At 39.6% G+C, this 12,873-nt stretch overlaps 1 protein-coding gene across 5 annotated transcripts in view; it reads right to left on the bottom strand.

The window, feature by feature from the left end:
• Nucleotides 1-10,868, bottom strand: part of USP33 (ubiquitin specific peptidase 33) — a 58,981-nt gene extending 48,113 nt beyond the window's left edge. The window contains exon 1 of one of the 5 annotated variants that reach the window (XM_035018230.1): nt 10,672-10,868. Coding sequence is in view for 2 of the 5 variants with exons in the window: in XM_035018233.1 (XP_034874124.1) it covers nt 6,243-6,317 (75 nt within the window). In the remaining 3 variants the exon portion in view is untranslated. Of the gene's footprint in view, nt 1-6,242; nt 6,452-8,491; nt 9,047-10,671 lie in introns of those variants that run through there. The other 4 variants (XM_035018231.1, XM_035018232.1, XM_035018234.1 and 1 more) reach the window with 4 other exon arrangements.
• Nucleotides 10,869-12,873: the final 2,005 nt, after the last annotated feature.

The following is a 12,873-nucleotide window of genomic DNA, read 5'->3' as shown; positions in this document are numbered from 1 at the left end:
ACATATTTTTACCCATTCCATAGGTTGCCTTTTTACTCTCGACTGTGCCCTCTGATGCACCGCTTTTAATGTGATATAGTCAAATTTATCTATTTACCTTTGTTGCCTGTGCTTTTGGTGTCATATCCAAGGAATCACTGCCAAATCCAATGTCACAAATGTTTTCTTCTAAGAGTTTTAGTTCTGTGCTTGCTTCGGCAGCACATATACTAAGAGTTTTAGTTCTTATGCTTAGGCCTTTGATCCATTCGAGTCAATTTTTCTATGCGGTGTAAGGTAAGCATCCAACTTCATATGTTTGCATGTGGGTATATAATTTGCCCAATTCCCTTTGTTGAAAAGACCTTTCCCCTCTTTGTTTTTTTTTTTTTGTTTTTTTTTTAAAGATTTATTTATTTGACAGAGAGAGAGAGAGAGGGAACACAAGCTGGGGGAACAGCAGAGGGAGAGGGAGAAGCAGGCTTCCCGCAGAGCAAGGAGCCCGATGTGGGGCTCGATCCCAGGACCCCGGGATCACGACCTGAGCCGAAGGCAGACGCTTAACTGACTGAGCCACCCAAGCGCCCCGACCTTTCCCCTCTTTGAACAGTCTTGGCACTCTTGTCAAAAAACATCTTATCATATATATGAAGGTTATTTATGGACTCTATGCTATTCCACTAGCTTATGTCTGTCTTAATACCAATACTGCTAACTTTCTTACAGTATCCTTTATCATTAAAGGCTTTAATTTTTATAAAATCAAACATGTCTCTTATAATAGCTTGAGTTTCTAATCTTAAAATTTCCTAGTCCATATAGCTAAAGCTGTAGAATAACCTTAACTAGTTGTTAAAGAAGGCTTTAATCCATCTGGAGTTTATCTTAAGACAGGAACCCCAATTTTATTTTCTTCCAGATGGGCAGACAGTTGTACCAGCACCACTTACTACACAATCTACCCATTACCTACTGAACTGTAATACTATCTTTACGTTTATTACTCTTGCACATATTTCTGGATCCTTCATTTTGTTCCAATAATCTAATTATGCCAATACCATATTTAATCTGAATACATGGAATGTAGAGTATTTCAAAAACTGTAAGACATTCCTCATTCACTATTCCTTTTCAGTTTCCTTGGCTATTCTCTGAATATACTAGAAAACACGATAGTTTTACCTCTTGTTTTCCAGTATTAATTATTTAACTTTATTGTTTTAATGCATTTACTAGAATCTCTAAGGCAATGTTAAATATAAAAATGTTAAAAAAAAAAAAAGTGATTTTGGGCATCCATTTCTGGGTCTTTGTTTTAATGGTCTAGCCACTTAGGATATTTGCTGTAATTTCCTCCTATTCTTAATTTACTTTGATTTTTTTTTTTTAAGATTTTATTTATTTATCTGAGAGAGAGAGACTGAGAGAGAGAGAGCATGAGAAGGGGGAGGGTCGGGAGGGTCAGAGGGAGAAGCAGACTCCCTGCCGAGCAGGGAGCCAGATGCGGGACTCATCCAGGGACTCCAGGATCATGACCTGAGCCGAAGGCAGTCGCTTAACCAACTGAGCCACCCAGGCGCCCAATTTACTTTGATTTTTTAAATTAGAATTCTTTTTTTAAAGTAAGTTCTAAGCCCAATATGGGGCTTGAACTCACGACCCCAAGATCAAGAGTCATACGTTCTACTGACCGAGCCAGCAAGACGCCCCTAATTAGAAATGGCCAAGATTTTTATTTATTTATTTGAGAGAGTGAGGAGAGACAAGGAGCAGGGAGAGGGGCAGAGGGAGAAGCAGACTCCCCACTGAGCAGGGAGCCTGATGTGGGGCTCGATCCTGGGACTCCGGGATCATGACTTGAGCCGAAGGCAGATGCTCAACAGACCCAGGCACCCCAGAATTGGCCTTAATGAACTTTATTAAATGTCTTCTCAGCAGCTACTGATGATTTACTATATTCCTTATTTCATCCACTGATATAATCTATTAACAGATTTGATACGAATGATCCTTGCATTGGTATGCCTATGGGTCAAAATGTACTATTAGTCTGTTGCTTCATATCTAGATTCTATTGGTTAATATCGTATTTAGAAATTTTGCAAGTGAAATTGACCTTTTTGGGTAACATTTTTATCAGGGATAAAAGTACATGTGCTTCACAGAATACATTCAGTAGCTTTGCATCTTCTATACCATAGAAAAGGTTTTATTATTTATTATTATTATTGTATGTTCTTTATAAATTAAATGAAACTCAGCTGTGAAATTATCTGCTATGGTGCCTCTTTGCAGGACATATCTTCAATCATCTTCTGACCCTTTAGTGGGAATGGGTCAATTCAAGTTTTTCACTTCTTGGATCAAATTTACTAATTTATATTTTGCTATTAAATCATGCATGCCCTCTCAATTTTCAACTTTACATCATAGCATGCATGTAATATTCTCAAGAAAATTGCATAACATTCCATTAATCTCCCCTATATCCATGTGTCTTTGAGGTTTCCTTTCTCGTTCCTAATCTTGTGCATTTTTACTTGATTTTATTTTCTTCTACAAAGGTTTATCTAGTTCATTGGTCTCTGCAAAGAACCAGCTTTGTGATTTATCCTTTCCACTATTTTTGTTCTGTTGTTTCCAATTCCATTAATTACAGCTTTATCTTTAATTTCCATGTCGTACTTGGTTTTGGTTTTATTTTCTTAATCCCTAAATATGAGTACTAAATTCTCTTTTTTTTCCTCACTTAATAAAAGTATTTAATTAGTATGCATTTTCCTTTAAATATCAATGTTGGCCAATTAAACGGAAATTTTCTCATTGCTTTCTAGATAATCTTATCTTGCTTTTGATTTTAGAATGTTTTAAGTCCATCATTAGAACAGATACATAAAAGGTATATTCACAAATGAATACCACACAACAGTTTGACCACTTTAAATGGATGGATAATTTATCAACAGGGATAGATCTAAAGTACATAATGTTGGATTGGAAAAAAAGGAAGATACAGAATGATATGTACTGTATGAAACCACTGAAGTAAAAATTTAAAACCTGCATTACAGCACACTGTATCTGGATGTAGACATCCTATAAAAATATAGTCATTGAAGGTTATGTACTCTGTTGCCTCAAAACAAAGAAATGGGGACTGGGGAAAGATTAAGTACTCTCTGTTCTGGTGTCTTGTATTAATCTTTTGGTATCTAAACAATTTAATGAGAACTAGTGCATGTAAACAAAAGCTAATAATTTGTACCAAGGCAATTTAGTATTCCTTACAATTAAACATAACACTATCAAAATAGAAGGCCCTTAATATTCTAGTTACCTAGTTTTACTCAATTAATTCACTATGGTAACAAAATCATTCTTTTATTCCTTCTTTTGATAAAGATTTACTGAGAGTAGGATATTTAGACACAAGAGGACAAGGCAACAGAGATTCTAAGCTACTTCAATTTCTTCTCCAGTGTATACCAAAAGAAAGAAGGCATGCATGCTTTCACTCTGGTCTGACAGTTTGCCCAGGGAAGACAGGTACTAGGCATTAGAAAAGACAGACAACACAAAGGCAGTGAAAATAAATGTAAATGAAAATGCCTTTTTTTAAGTATATAGATGTAGATCCCACAAAACTCTGAGATTCCTTTAGAAGCTTGTGGTTCACAGGATGGGAATCACCAGGGAGCACAAGAAAATTCAAGCTCTGCATGGAAATTAAGGCTTTTCATAATTGACCCCAATTTGTCCTTACCTTTACAATCTTTTATCTGGCAACCTTTTCAGCAAACTTTTCCTCTAACTACCCTAACTAGACTTATTTGAAATTTTCTCAGCCTTATAATGATGGCAATAACCCCAACTAAAAAATGTTCCTGGACGAATTCATGTTCTATGATGTACAGCTCAATTGCCCATCTGCAGATTCAAAACTGCTTCTGAAGTTATTACTTTTAAGCAGGGGGAAGGAGGGAATACCTTGGCAGTACAATCAAGTTTCATGCCCAAAATTCTACCCTTGCCATCCAAAAAAACAGAAGAGCACATATTCAAGTTTTAGGAAAAGCAAAGGGACCTGTGTCATTAATATTTGTTACACATCAGGACATAGTTGGTGACCTAATAAAAAACCTTTTAATATGGAGAAACCATCTGCATTCCATTGTCTAGTCTATTCTAAAAGGTAAAGCTATTTATAGAGTCAGATTCAAGCAACCATGAGAAAAAATTTATGTCAGGAAAACTGGTAAATAATTTATAGTCATAGAGAAGATTGATATGAATCCAGAAAGTCTTTACTAGCAGGTGGCAGAACTGTTCGTATTTTTAACAAAACTCTGGATAAAGGCACAGAAGGCAGGCTTGCAAAATCTAGTTATAAAATTTTAAAAATTAAGCTTTTTAGAGGTGCCTGGCTGGCTCAGAAGAGTATGCGACTTTTTTTTTTTTTTTTTAAGATTTTATTTATACATTTGAGACAGAGATACAGAGAGAGAGAACAAGAAGGGGGAAAGGCAGAGGGAGAGTGAGAAGCAGGCTCCCCACTAAGCCAGGAGCCCAATGTGGGTCTCAATCCCAGGACCCTGGGATCATGACCCAAGCCGAAGGCAGACACTTAACCATCTAAGCCACCCAGGCGCCTCAAGTATGCAACTCTTGATCTCAGGGTCGTAAGTTTGAGCCCCACGTTGGCAGTTTACTTAAAAAAAAAAACACAAAAACTAAAACCTAAAAAATAAACAAATAAATTTTTTTATGTAACTTGTAAATGTTTTTTTATAGGTAATGGAGAGTAAAGAGTACACTTGTGATGTACAGAATTTTGAATCACTACATTGTACGCCTGAAGCTAATATTCCATTATATGTTAACTATATATACTGAAATTAAAATTAAAAACAAAAAATAAATTAAATTGAAAATAACAGTTCTTTTTTTTTTAAGATTTCACTTATTCATTTGATAGAGAGCACAAGTAGTGGGGAGAGGTAGAGGGAGAGGCAAAGGGAGAGGCAGAGAGAGAGGGAAAAGCAGGCTCCAGGCTGAGCAAAGAGCCTGAAGTGGGGCTGCATCCCGGGACATGGAGATCATGACCTGAGCCGAAGGCAGACGCTTAACCATCTGAGCCACCCAGGTGCCCCTGACAGTAATAGGTTGTTTTTCTTTTTTTTAAGATTTTATTTTTTATTTGACAGAGAGCAAGAGTAGGAACACAAGTAGGGGGAGTGGGAGAGGGAGAAGCAGGCTTCCCACCGAGCAGGGAGCCCCGATGCGGGGCTCAATCCCAGGACCCTGGGATCATGACCTGAGCCAAAGGCAGATGCTTAACGACTGAGCCACCCAGGCGCTTGGAAAAATAAGCTAAAATTAACAAAGATGGTCATACCATATCCTATATTAGGGTTCAAAGAATCTACTGTCTAAAGTGACACTAAAAAGAAAAGGGTTTCAAGTATTTAGAATCCAGACTCTAGGAGATGCATGGAACAACAGTGCAATTCTTACTCAATTTATCAATAGGTTTCAGGATAAAAAGAGTAATCGGTCTTGGGCGCCTGGGTGGCTCAGTCGGTTAAGCGACTGCCTTCGGCTCAGGTCATGATCCTGGAGTCCCGGGATCAAGTCCCGCATCGGGCTCCCTGCTCGGCAGGGAGTCTGCTTCTCCCTCTGACCCTCCTCCCTCTCGTGCTCTCTCTCTCTCATTCTCTCTGTCTCAAATAAATAAATAAAATCTTTAAAAAAAAAAAAAGAGTAATCAGTCTTATCGTATTCATAAACTAGATTATATCTGGAATATTTTATTTATGAAGAATACTAAAAGCTACAGGGGCGCCTGGGTGGCTCAGATGGTTAGGCAGATGATGGATAGGCTTGGGTCATGATCCCTGGGTCCTGGGATCGAGCCCCATGTCCGGTTCCTGGCTCAGCAGGGAGCCTGCTTCTCCCTCTTACTCTCCCCCTGCTTGTACTCTCTCTCTCCATCTCTGTGTCTCAAATGAATAAATAAAATCCTTAAAAAAAAAAAAAAGAATACTAAAAGCTACAGAGTAAGAATACCTTCCATAGAAATCCTTTAAAATAAATAGTTTGGAAACTATCTTGTAAGACAACACTGTGGCTAAGAGTAGTTTCTGGAGCAAGGCTACTTAGGTTCAAACCCAATTTCCCTATGTCCTAGGTTTGTGACCAGGGTTATTTCTCTGTGCCTCAATTCCCTCATCTATAAAATTGAGATAACCATAAATATCTACCTCATGGAGTTCTGGAGTATGTATAAAGCACATACAAAGTGCTGCGGCACCTGGCTGGCACAGTCTGTTAAGCATCTGACTCTTGGTTTCGGCTCAGGTCATCATCTCATGGGTCATGAGATCTAGCCGCCTCTGGCTCTGAACTCAGCAGGGAGTCTGCTTGAAGATTCTCTCCGTCTTCCCCTCCCGACTTGAGCATGGTTGTGCACACACTCTCTCAAATAAATAAATCTTTTAAAAATAAATAAATAAATAAAATTAAAAAATACATATAAAGTGCTTTAAACAGAGACAGTAAACAATAAAATATTTACTACTATGTGAAATAATTCAAGTATGGACTTTTAGACAGAAGACAAAGGTTGGCAGACTTGATATATGTGTTCCAATTATTTGGACATAATGATTCTTTAAGTATGAGGAATACTTTTTTTATGTAACTGGAGAAAGTTAGCACTAGTAAACCCAATCAATGGTGAAGATTTTCAATGATTAGAGCTATTAAAAGATCCGGAAGTGGGTGGAAAAACTCCCTCAACTCCCCTTTGTTTTGATAGGATAATTCTGAGGCAGTTCCACAAAAATCTCCACAGGATTAACCACCCCACACACACACCAGATCCCATTCATTGGCCTTTTTTCCCTTCCTTAAATCTTTACCCACTCCCTCACTGCTGCTTCCAGCATCTCACCTGCACCCATGTCTTTTCGTTTTTTGGTTTTTTTTTAAATTTAAGTAAGCTCTACTTAACATGGGGCTTGAACTCATGACCCCAAGATCAAGATTCACATGTTCTACCAACTGAGCCAGCCAGGTGCCCCTGCACCTGTTTTTATCTAAAGGCCTGCTTTCAAGATAGCACTTCAGAGAAACTACAAGGACCACAAAAAGTAATGCTACGGACATCTAGCTCAACCTAAAGCTGCCCAAAGGAATCTCCGGGTCTCAATCTTCTCCCAATTACAGTTCATTCTGCATTCATGTGGAATACATACCTCTTCTGATCAAACACCTTTAATGAATGAAGTCTTTCATAATTTGTCTTTTTCATCTCCTATTACTAACTTACATAACCCATAACTTACTATCAGCCAATTGTTCTACCAATCCTGTGCTCGCTTCGGCAGTACATATACAAATTGTTCTACCAATCCTTTCTTAAATATAACTCGTATCTTTTCAGAAACCCAATTATCTTTCTATTTTAGAAATGTCCTACAATATTCCCCTGTTGAAAACCTTTCAAAGCTCACTCATCTCAAATAACATCTCTACCAAGACTCAATAACAAGTAACGTCTCCCTCACCTAAATTCCTGGTTATAATACTCATAAGACACTTACAGTAGTAGTGGGGAAAAAAAAAAACAACTACCCTACCTGACCAGAAGTTTGACTATACTTCTTTGAAGGCAGAAACGTTTCATTATTTTTATTTTCCAAAGGGCTTTCCCTGGTAAACTCACAGATATTTACTTACTTAGCCTTCTAAGATAACTTTATTTTGATACACGCACAATTTTTAAAATATTAGTTCTCAGAGCACCTGGCTGGTTCAATCAGTAGAGCATGGGACTCTATCTCAGGGTCATGAGTTCAAGCCCCACGATGGGCATAGTGCTCACTTTAAAAACATAATAATAAAAATAAAAATTCTCTTAATATATACACTATACATATATATACTATACAAAATTCATGCTCCTTTTTATAGATGATTATACCACTGTACTTATCTTGGAATCTTTGGAGCTATCCTATTTATCAAAACGCTCTTGCCATCACATGCAGACTTGAAAAAAAAAAGTTTAAAAACTATACTAAAGAAGGAACTGTTACTGGGGCACTGTCTGGCTCAGTCGGAGAAGCATATCACTCTTGATCTGGGGGTTGTTAATTCAAGCCCCATGTTTGGTGTAGAGATTACTTAAATAATTAAAACTTTAAAAAAAAAGCTAGGGGCGCCCGGGTGGCTCAGTGGTTAAGCGTCTGCCTTCGGCTCAGGTCATGATCTCAGGGTCCTGGGATCGGGTCCCGCATCGGGCTCCCTGCTCAGTGGGGAGCCTGCTTCTCCCTCCCCCACTCCCCCTGCTTGTGTTCCCTCTCTCACTGTGTCTCTCTCTGTCAAATAAATAAATAAAATCTTAAAAAAAAAAAAAAATTAAAAAAATTAAAAAATTAAATTAAAAAATAAAAAAAAGCTGTTACTTATTACTTTTAAAAAGATACCCATATTTCAAATTTCTCACCATAAATCTTTCATCATTTTTGTACTTCATGCTCTTTTAGAGTCCACAGTCTTATTTTATAATTCACAGTGTTTTAATATCTATCTGAATTCCAATTTTTATAAAAGGTTACTTCAGCAAGATTATTTCAGGCTTTAATGAAATTCTGACCCTTACACAATTTTGAAATGCTTCTGTCATGGGAAAAGACTTTACTTCTTGGCATTCCTAATTTAGAGACTTGGCATGAGGTTCAACTAAGATTGCACATGTGAAAGGTCATTGAAAATTCTAACAGCAATACATAAAAATTAAAAATTATCTCAACTCAGAATTTCAAATATTTAAAATAAACTACTACAATCTAATGCCATTAAACTGCACTGTTATTTGGTTATTGGTAGTTTATGAAAGACAAAAAGTGAAAGTTGGCAATAAACGAGATCAAAAATAAGATGTAATCTTAAGTAGACTATCCCTCTTGCATACAGCAGGTCAAATATTTTATTCCTGGAATATTTTTCATATAATCCTTTTCTTCCAATCCTACCAAAGTCAATGAAATAACACAAACCGGGCGCCTGGGTGGCTCAGTTGGTTAAGCAACTGCGTTCGGCTCAGGTCATGATCCTGGAGTCCCAGGATCAAGTCCCGCCATCGGGCTCCCTGCTCAGCAGGGAGTCTGCTTCTCCCTCTGACCCTCCCCCCTCTCATGCTCTATCTCATTCTCTCTCAAATGAATAAATAAAATCTTTAAAAAAAAAAAAAGAAAGAAAGAACACAAACCTACCAACATAATATAACTATTACTACTCCCTTTTATAAAACTAGCATCATCTATCAATAAGATTCCTACTTTTTCCCTTATTTATATTAATATTAATTCATTAACAATATTTGTATTAGGTTCAAGTCAAATAGCTTATTATCTGATTCGATCAGACCTTCCCAAATGATAAAATCCCCTCAACTAGAAATGATTTGAAGACAGCCTCGTTATATTTTAAACAGATTTTTCTTAAAGAAAAAACAATCTACTTAAACTTAAAAATTATATAATTCTAGGGGTGCCTGGGTGGCTCAGATAGTTAAGCGTCTGCCTTCAGCTCAGGTCATGACCCCAGGGTCCTGGGATCAAGCCCCACATCAGGCTCCTGGCTCAGCGGGGAACCTGCTTCTCCCTCTCTGTCTGCCTCTCCCCCTGCTCATGCTCTCTCTTTCTGTCTGTATCTCTGTGTCTCAAATGAATAAATAAAATCTTAAAAAAAAAAATTTTTTTTTAATTAAAAATTATGTAATTCTAAATATCTATTAAACAAGACGTCTAGAGATCCCTGTGGTAAAATTCATCCTCAGTTTAGAGCCTATGCATGCTCCTGCTAGGATTTTACCCTCTGGCCCAATTTTCCAGGCCTAACACTAATTATAAGAGAATGTAAACCCTAAAAATGTTTAAGTTGAGTGCAAAACACCTAGAAGATTCTCAAACAATAGTTCAACTTGCACCCGGTAAACATACAAATGAAGAACATTTTGTACTTGGTAAATATATATGACTAAAAGTCTGGAAAACTACACACTATGAAAATTCGACACAAACAAAAGCTGCTGCTGGACAGACTGTACGGGACAACCTCTGAAACAACATGGATCAAATACTGGTCGGAGAAAAATTCCAGGGACGATGACACCTAGGATTTTCCCGTTAATAACAATGAATAACGGGGCTTTGGGGCTGCATGAATAGGTCCGATCACCTCAAATTGCGCTACAAAGCGAAACCAAGACCTAGGATCCAGCGCGCTGCGGGGCTTTCAATCGTCTGCGCCCACCATGGGGGGCTGGCAAATCGGATGGGACACCGTGGAAAGGAGCGGGGCCCCTCTCAGGGATTCGCTTCACCCCTCCAGCCTCCCGCTTCCCAGGGGAGCGCCCCCTGGGGGACCCTTCCTCAAATCTGCAACTGACTTGCGTCCTTCGTCGATCCCCGCCGTGGCGGCCACCAGATCATTACTGTAACGCGGAGCACAGAGACCTAGGCCTTCATCTCCCCCGCGCGCCCACCACCACCAAAGACTAAGAAAAAGAAGCCACTGCAGCGGCTGCAGCCCCAGAGCTTGGGAGCGAGAACCGAGAGCGGCTCCTGGCGGCAGGCGAAGCGCCCTTCGGCCCCGCGCCCCTCCCAGGAGCGCCGCGCTCACCTCCACGGCCTTCCCCGCGGACCCCGGCCGCACCTCCGCAAAATCCTCTTTCACTCCCCGGGATTCGGAGAGGGGAGGCGTCGCGTCAGGAGGGCCGCGAAATGGCTCCGCAGCGCTGCCCGCGGGGTACCCGCCTCCCGCACCGGCCACTTCCCGCAGCAGCCGCAGCTCCTTCCGGTGTCTCCGCGGACGCCGCAGGCGTCTGGGGCGTCTGGGGCGTCGCGGGAGGGCGGGAAGGGGCGGAGCTGCCGAGACAACCAGCCCCACCCCTGGGGCGTGGCCGCGGTGGCTGGACCCAGGTGCAGAGACCGTGGTGTGTCCTAACCCCTGGGACTTGCAGAGTGGCTCTGCTGCTGGGACGGAGTACTTGCAGAGCAGTTTTAGGCTTCGGGCTCTTGTCATTTTTATACATATTCTCCCCCTCTTCTACATTCACACTATACGACCTTTGGCAGGTCTTGTTTCAATGCATTAGAGAATTTGCATTAGGGCTGGCCACTGAAGGGCCTTAGGTTTCCAACCTTATGCAAAGAAATATTAGACAACATAACTCAACGCTGTTTTTTCTCCTCTTTCTTCTCCCAACTTCTTAGGGCTTAGATTCTCTGAAAGTAATTTATTTTCCTTTTCCACATCTGCAAAGGAGAAATTCATCTCTCCTGTTTTCCCCTAGGCCAAAATCAAGATAAAATGAAATATTTATTGAAATCTTAGCATCTGCTTAGTGCCGAGAGCGCTGAAAGAGACATACCTTTTAATAGGTCCGAGGTGATCGGACCTATTCATGCAGCCCCAAGACCTTCTAAGGTCTTCTAACTTAAAATTTGTTCAATTGATTACTACGCAAACAGTAAAAACAGTTAATGAAAATTATTGTTAAAATTGCCAGTTTCAATCTGATTATCTCTAACTTTATAGTTTCCAGAATGGGAGCATGTAGCCAAGTACTATGCAAAATGATCAATCTCCATCAGAATCAAGTAGAAAATATGGGAGCTTCTACTTCTATTTTTATGATAAAAGTGGAAAAAAATGAACCTTTGCTAGCTATATAGGAATTGACACCAATACCTCGGTTTGCACCACAAAGGGTCACCTACCTGGGTTCACTGAGAGAGGATGGAGGTTTCACAATTTGGAGGATGCCTATGACACTACCACTCCTTTTTTTTTTCAGCATATTTCGAAATATTATGTTTACATACTACAGGATGTAGGCAATGTGGTTAATTTTTATTTTAAAAATCGAATATCTAAATGTTTTAAATATTACTCCTTTGTTAAGAGGTAAGAGTGATCATGAAAAACATTTGTTCTCTTGATGTCTTGTTATCTGGTATCAGACTTAAAGGAGAATTGTGTGGATTTATTTGAAAAAAGACAGTGTTGGGGCACCTGGTGTCTCAGTCGGTGAGGCATCTGCCTTCGCTCAGGTCATGATCCCAGGGCCCTGGGCTCCTTGCTCAGCGGGGAGCCTGCTTCACCCTCTTCCTCTGCTGCTCCCCCTGCTTGTGCTCTCTCACTCTCTCTCTGTCAAATAAATAAATTTTTTAAAAATCTTTTTTAAAAAAAGAAAAAGACCGTGTTCTAGATTTTCTAACATTTGCTGTGATAGCAAGAGGCTGCTCTCATCAATATGCTAGTTGCAAAATTTTTTTAATGTGTACATTTAATATTTAATCAAAGTAAAAATGTGGGGGAGAAGAAATGAAGGAAAGGAAGAAGAAAAGAAATATGGGTAGGAAGAGGGAGAAAGGAAGACAATTAAGTGGTTATATCAAGACAAATACCTTCTCCAGGGGCACCTGGGTGGCTCAGTCATTAAGCATCTGTCTTGGGCTCAGGTCATGATCCCAGGGTCCTGGGATCAAGCCCCACATCAGGTTCCCTGCTCAGTGGGAAGCCTGCTTCTCCCTCCCCCACTCCCCCTGCTTGTGTTCCCTCTCTCACCGTGTCTCTCTCTGCCAAATAAATAAATAAAATCTTTTTTAAAAATAAAATAAATTAAATTTTAAAAAGGACAAATACCTTCTCATTTTTGCAATTGAGTAATGGCAAGTGAAAATGGCACAAAACATATATTTGATGTTCATATGCCTGAGACAGAATAAGCCTTGGCAAAAGCTCTTCCCCTAGTCAGACATACTATTACCAGATACTCCAAACTTCGATCCCTCATTCACCTGGCTAACTACAGCCCTG

This window comes from Mirounga leonina, unplaced genomic scaffold, assembly GCF_011800145.1.
Source record: "Mirounga leonina isolate KUSES-001 unplaced genomic scaffold, KU_Mleo_1.0 Mir_173, whole genome shotgun sequence".
NCBI lineage: Eukaryota > Metazoa > Chordata > Mammalia > Carnivora > Phocidae > Mirounga > Mirounga leonina.
This window is presented reverse-complemented; position numbering and strand designations above follow the sequence as displayed.